At 45.6% G+C, this 7,500-nt stretch overlaps 1 protein-coding gene across 1 annotated transcript in view; it reads left to right on the forward strand.

Annotated features, from left to right (window-relative positions):
- mdga2a (MAM domain containing glycosylphosphatidylinositol anchor 2a) overlaps nucleotides 1-7,500 on the forward strand; it is a 382,296-nt gene that overhangs the window by 216,819 nt on the left and 157,977 nt on the right. The window contains exon 8 of the mRNA XM_063183630.1: nucleotides 7,084-7,377. Within this exon, the coding sequence (XP_063039700.1) occupies nucleotides 7,084-7,377 (294 nt within the window). The remainder of the gene's footprint in view (nucleotides 1-7,083; nucleotides 7,378-7,500) is intronic.

A 7,500-nucleotide genomic window follows, 5' to 3' on the forward strand; every position in this document is an offset into this window, starting at 1 on the left:
TGTGCTGTAAGAGCATCGGCCTCATGTTTAATGTAACATGTCTCTGCACCAAACTGGTGACTATCTTTAGAAAAGCAGGTGTTACGCTGGTGTGTGTGTGTGTGTGTGTGTGTATGTGTGTGTGTGTGTGTGTGTGTGTGTGTGTGTGTGTGTGTGTATGTGTGTCCATTAATATGCATGTGTGTGTGTGTGTGTGTGTGCATGTGTGTGTGTGTGTGTGTGTGTGTGTGTGTGTGTGTGTGTGTCCACGTGTACTGTGTGTGTGTGTGTGTGTGTGTGTGTGTGTGTGTGTGTGTGTGTGTGTGTGTGTGTGTGTGTGTGTGTGTGTGTGTGTGTGTGTGTGTGTGTGTGTGTGTGTAAGCGTGTGTGTGTATGTCCATAAATATGTGTTCACGCCTTTTTTTTGCATTTGTGTGTGCGTTTGTGCCTGAGCGTATGCATGCGGGCACAAATTCATATGCGTGTGTGTGTGCCCACATGATCTAGCGTGTGTGTAGCGTGTGCGTCTAGTGTGTGTAGTTTCTTTATATAGCTTTGAAGTTGTATGCAGGGTAGTGTAGTGTAGAGTGTAGTGTAGTGTAGTGTAGTGCTGCCTTACTATAGATCCTCCTTTCCTCTGCTCCTCTGCTCCTTGCCTTATTAATACAGCCTGTGCTCTGCAGTGTTGCCAGATTGGCCGGTTACCCGCCCAATTGGGCTGCTTGGGATGGCCGTCTGCAGGTAAAACGGGGAAAAAATGTCTGTGTTGTTTTTTTTTCAGCAGTTTCATTCCCATAGAAATCAGTGCAATCTTAAAATTGGGCGGAATTTATCGCATTTTGGTGGTTTTTGAGACCATTTTGGGCGGGATTTGATCAGACACATCTGGCAACACTGCTGCTGTTCTGTGCTGTGCTGTGGTAGAGTAAGTAGCTGGAGGCCCATGCAGTGCAGTAAAGAGAGAGCTCCCCCTGGTCTTATGACCTCAATGTGTCTTGGGGAGTCTCCCACCATACGGCTGCCTTTTCCTCCCTTCCCTCCCTCCGGACCCAGCGGCAGCACCTTACTAACTCACACACACTGCTACATTACACAGTTGCGTTTCTCACCACGCACGTATGCACGCACGCAGTACGTATGCACGCACATATGCAAGCACACACTCATGCACTCACACACTCACTTGCATGAATCTCTGGCTTACAGTTGCAGTTACATTTCCAGGCAGTTACACAATGCTGTACGATTTCCACACAGAGTGCCACCCGTCTCCTGGCTCCCCTCCTTCCCTTCCCGTCTCCACCAGGCACAGCAGTAGGCACCTAATGCCCCGTGTACATCGGGAGCGACCAACGCGAATGAAGCGACGGAAGTCATTCATTCTCTATGGAGGGTGCGCGACCAGCGCTACCAGAGCGAATTCGCCAGGGGCGAAGCTTCTTGAGCGACCAGGGCGACTTTTGACGATTAAACTCAAGCTAATCTTAAGCGAATTCGCTATGACGCTGTTCGGCGAAAACCAATCGGAATGTTCATATCGAGGAATGTCCCAGGCTGTGAAGACAGAGCCGTTATGTGATTAGCTGAATCAAACATGTCAGTGCAGCGTCCAGAGCGAATAAAACGAATTCATGGCGAAACTTCTTCAACCACCCCAGCTACCCGGTCGCGTTGATAGCGCTTGATGTACACGGGGCAATACAGTTCCCCCATCTCACAGTTAGGGCGCAACTTTTACGTCAATTTTGCGTGCCAGAGAGCACAATGTACGTATACACGTGTTTGGTGCAATGTTCACAGAACCAAATGCCAGCCAAATGCTTGGTAAAAATCAATTTTGCTGGTCGAAAAGAAAACTCACCAGCCACTTTGACTGATAGTGTTGTATGTTTGGCTAGTGAGATTTAACATCTACTAGCCAAATTGGCTAGATATGAAAACTACTACTGTACATATGGTGTGCTCCACTCCTGTCTACACTACGGTTTTATATGTTTTGGCCCGTAGATCGAAACCCTTGCATTTTCATGGCTGAAGAACACATTTTATGTATCTATTCCATAGATCAGTGTTTCTCAACAGGGATGCCGGGGCACCCTGGGGTGCTGCGGGCCCCACTCAGGGGTGCCACGGAAACGTGGCTGATAAATAAATTATGTGGTATAATACACATTTGTCTAAATTGATAAGTTAATGCTAGTCAGTGGAATCTTTCATCTGCCATTTACGCATAATAAAGTAAATATAGGTCGCCCCAGTCAGCTGCAACTTCGAACGTAGGTCGTGTGACGTCTCCAAATGTGTTACTCTTCTAAGCTTGTGTGGTATCGGACGCGATGCCATGTTACGGCTTGTTGATTTGGGGTACCTTGAAATTTTTCATGAATTCAAAGGGTGCCTCGCCTAAAAAAAGGTTGAGAAACACTGGTCTACAGTTATACCACACGCACATACACACCTGGCCTGTCACATACATTAACACACCTGTCAGACAGTTACATAATTATCCAACACACCCCTGGCCTCTTGTGACACCTCACACGTCTATTAACGAAAGGTTAATAAGATCTCTTACAGCACACACCGCCGATTTATAGTAACACAACCATGCATGCCATGGCAACCTATACAGCAAAACACATTAAAGGTCTTGTCAGTGTAGTTTTTTTTTTACGTTTTTTTTTTTTTTACACGTGTTTTATCTTTGTTTAACCAGCGAAACAATTACACACATACATTGACGCAATTACATTGACACAGATAATTCTTTTACAAGTGAGCCCTTGCCAAGGCGGCATCACACATTACATTACAACAGTCAGGACGCAGAAAAAAACCCCAGAAGGGATTACTGTAGAGTAGGGATAACAAGAGGAACAAAAGAAAGAAGTATAAAAATGAAAATAATATACACAATATTTACTGTGCTAATAAATATTAGTTCATTATTTCATCAATATTAATGAAAATATACAATTTTGCAGTAGACATCACAGTTTCAATGAGCAGCATACAGTAGTTGCAATACGTACTCTGACCACAATCCTGCACAGTGCACCTTTAAGCCACGGATACTGTAGTTAGTATATGTATACTATGGTACTACAGTTTGCATGCTGCTTTTTCATGGTTACACAGATATACGTAGTATACAGTATATCCCACCACACCATCCTGTTCTATGGCAAAACAATCAGCATTGCATCCAATGACAACCTCAGAAACATTGCACTAATGCTTCCATAGCAACAAACCTACAGAAACATGTAGGCCTATTCAAAATGTGTCCATAGTACAGGACCACAATCATAAAAAGATTTCTCCTCACACACTCATTGTATCCTCTCTGCTATTGCTTCATAGAAACACAACCTCATTTTCTTCAAACTTCTCTAAACATGCCGTTGTTCCAAATGTACACAATTCACTGGATTTTTTTTCTGAGCACACTAGAATTCCTCCTCGCATGACACTGGTCCATGCATAGTAACAGCTACATATCAGAAGGAGTTTCTGTGAACATGTATTTCCAGGCACGCCACTGGTGAACAGTTAACACCAAAGCGTTTCTGTGAACACGCCACTTGGTCCGCGGTGTCACACCACGTGCCACATCTGCACTTCTGCTGCTCTCGTGACATGCGTGACCTTTTAGCAACAACGCAACATGCACTGCAAACATTTTTCTCATGCAACATGCAACCAACCAACCCCTGTGCCAAGGACCGTGGCTTGCACTATCTAACGACAAGGTGTCAGCCTCTGCCCATGCTTAACACTCCAGGAATAAAATAACTTTCCAGGCTGTTCTCCTCGCAAACTGCAACATCTGCACTTTTTATATGAAGAGCTCTTTTCCAAATAAGCGATACATATATCCATTTTCAAATGATAAAAAAAGATGTTTCTGTTGTATGTCACTGTTTTGTTGCTAGAATGTGGAGGACAATCAAGTGACATTAACCAAATTCCAATAGCCCCAATGCTATTGCAACATAAAACCATATTTAAATCATATACTATGTATGAAAACGGCCTTTTGGAAAATGAATGATTATATACAGTACGTACATTATATAACACACATGGCCTGTCTCTTAGGGCCAAGCACACAGTCAGTCACCATCAAGTTCAGCACCAATGAAGGGTCTTTACTTCAAGCAGTCAGCAGCACCAGACAATAAGTTTCCATAAACAGCACAATACAACACCAACACAACGGCAACGTTAAAATACAACAACAGCAGCAGCAGCAGCAGCAGCAGTAGCAAAAAAACAGCACAATAACTCATCCCACTCTCGTCGTAGTTTTCACTTTTCTGCTCAACTTTAAAGGCCTCATTCTCAATAATGGGGAGCCTCAGCCAGCCCACTCAAGGACTGCCGTGACGGCACCATCTGCTGCCGTGGAATTCATTTTATTGGCCAAGATTGCCAGCCCTATTACCTGCCACCCTAAGCCCAGTCAGCCATTAGGCATGAGGCCTGCTAAGACGCAAGGCAGAGCGGAGCGCACAGCAGCGGTGGAGTAAATCTTTTGCAGCCTCTCCCTCTACTACGCTCGGCGCTTGCCATATTTTTCACTTTTAAAAAGGCCCTTTTACTGTAAACTCGTGTGGAAGACGCCACAAGCTTGAGCACGCTTCCTCTTCTCTTCTCTTCTCTTCTCTTCTCTTCTCTTCTCTTCTCTTCTCTTCTCTTCTCTTCTCTTCTCTCCTCTTCTTCGCCAGGATGATGAAGGAGTTTAATCTCAGGGGAGTGTTGATGGACAATCTATAACTTTTCTCGGCTGTAGTGTGCGTCGTTACCTAACGATTCTCCCCCTCCATGAAGTGCTGAGAGCTTTTTTTTATTATTCTTTTAACGAGAGTTTTATAACGCTCCCTCTTCTTTTTTTAACAAGCTAAAACTTGCTCGTATTTCTTCTTCTCCTCCTCCTCCTCCTCCTCCTCCTCCTCCTCCTCCCACTACCACAGCGGTGTGAATGTGAAATAACAGCTGGTGAATATAATGTCCCTGTTGTTGTGTCTGGTGGTGTATCTGATGTTTTTTTTCTTTTTGTCTTCCTGGTTCTTCCCAACCCGTCAGTCCAGACAGCGGGTCTGAATGCAATGCCCCAAGCTGTTGTTATGTGTGTGTGGGAGTCTCTTCTACATTTTTTTTCTCTTCGCCCCCAACCAGTAATGTCCCTCTTTTGTGTCTTTCTCACATAATGTTTTCTCTTCCAGGTCTCTTCCCAAACTGACAGTGTCACAAGCTGCATGGTCTCAATGTACTACAACGCTCTGGGTGTTGTGTCTGGGTGTTGCTGTCCCTATCTCAAATTGTGTAACGCCTCAGTTGCTGTGCATTGTCGTTCTCTCTCACGTTCTGTAATGACACGGTTGTTGTGCGTTGTCTCTCTGTAACATTATTGTGTTCTCTATCCAATGATTTTTTTTCTCTTACTGTGCCTCTCACATTTATTTTTCGGTTTCTCTTTTTCTTTTTCCCTATCCTCCACCAGCCTCTTCCAAACTGACTACCTACTAGGTGATTTGAACCAAATGCAGCATCATTTTTGTATTTTCTCATAGTTTTTTTTCTCTCTCCTGCTCATCCCTGCAGTCCCTCCCAACCTGATGGTGCCACGGGGCACAGCCTGATTATCATCGACTTTTCATATCTCTTCGAGACTTGGTCTGACCAAGAGCATAATAATTATTATCTGCCTACGCAACAGAATCCTCTTTTCTGATTGGCTGATGGGGTTGCAACTAATTCCCTATAACCTGTAAGGCGTCAAACGTGCGACTAAGTTAGGTTACTAATTCTAAACTGTAGGTTGCTATGGCCAAAAGCCAGTCGTTAGTTCTATCGCATTTGTTTATCAAGTCAAGAGTCAGTCGTTAATTCTATCGCATTTGGTTGTCAAGCCAAGAGCCAGTCGTCAGTTCTATCGCATTTGGTTGTCAAGTCGGTCGCCGTAAAAGTTCTACTACATGCATCTGACAGAGGCGCGCCTGATTACGTGCGCACTAAATTTTTCTGCAGTTGGCATAATTCAGGTTACAAATTTACAGATAGGCCCAGCAATACATGGCAAAAATACCCTGTACCGAAATTCTAAGCACCTGCCTCGCCATCAATTGTATCGAAACGAGTCACCTCGTCATCTGCTCCACTCCCATGGTTTTTAAAATGTAGGCTATTTCCCGCTGCCTTCCCTTTGGTATTGATCTGAAAACGTCCTTTAAAAAAAAATTAGGCCACTCTCCTCTTGTGGGGAAGGAACACGTGTGAAAGGGGAAAGGGGAGAGTTATTAAAAATGACCCTAGCGTGGGGAATCTCTCTCTCTCTTTCTCTATCTCTCTCTCTTTTACGCACAAAGTTGACAGGTAGCCTGTGATGATCAGCAGGGGGAAATAGACACGTAATGCGACATGTGTCGATTCAGCATAGAAATGCTTCGCAAGTTTTTGTTTTTAAACTTCCATCCCGCCGTGGTATATGGCCAAGGGAAAATTAAATAATCACAGCGTCGGCAGGCTACCAAACGAAGATTCTAGGCGCGTCAAGTTGGACGCCCGCACAGCAACATTCTATCTTGATAGAACATGGTTCCTACAACTTTACAGACGATAATAGATTAAAAAGTACCCCACCATAACGGCAGATAAGCGGGATAACGGCCTTCGAGGTCGACCGGTTATAGAAATTAATGGCTTGGCGGAGGCAACTTTGTCTCCGCGCTGCGCGCGTCGCCAAACTTCGGAGCCGCCGCCTCGCCATTAATTTCGTATAACCAGTCACCTCGTCGGCAGTTATCCCTTACTAATTTCCCAAACGGCATGGTTAACCTGCCTCCCTTGGTTTACTTATGGTTGTTTGCTTAATCGTCAAAGTGGGAGCAGTTCCCGTATTTCCGGGAACTCAGAAAGCACTTGCCTTGCTCTTGACCTGACTAGTTGCAACGCTGAAAGTGTTGCACATCCTGGCTAGCCCTGCCATTGGTGGTACATTCAGCTGGTCTGAATGTACTTCTCCACTCTATGTCTCTCTCTATCTCACATTATTGTTTTGGCTTCTCTCTCTGGTTTTCCCCCATCCTCTTCCTCTTGCAGTACCTCCAAACCTGACGGTGCCGCGGGGCAAGTCTCCGCTGGTGACGCAGGAGGGGGACACGGTGGAGCTGCAGTGCCTGGTGTCGGGCAAGCCCAAGCCCATCATCCTGTGGTCGCGCGCCGACAAGGAGGCGCCCATGCCGGACGGCGGCCTGCAGACGGAGAGCTACGACGGCGTGCTGCGCCTGGTCAACGTCTCCCGGGAGATGAGTGGCCAGTACCGCTGCCAGACCAGCCAGTACAACGGCTTCAACGTCAAGCCCAGGGAGGCCATCGTGGAGCTCATCGTGCAATGTGAGTACAGTACTGTAGCCTTGCCGAAGCCTTGCTGAAGGATCCAGAAATGTGAGTGTGTGTGAGTGTGTGTGTGTGTTCATTTGTGGCTGTCAGGTGTGTTTGCGTAAGTGTGTTTGAATA

The sequence above is a fragment of the Engraulis encrasicolus genome, chromosome 19 (assembly GCF_034702125.1).
Source record: "Engraulis encrasicolus isolate BLACKSEA-1 chromosome 19, IST_EnEncr_1.0, whole genome shotgun sequence".
NCBI lineage: Eukaryota > Metazoa > Chordata > Actinopteri > Clupeiformes > Engraulidae > Engraulis > Engraulis encrasicolus.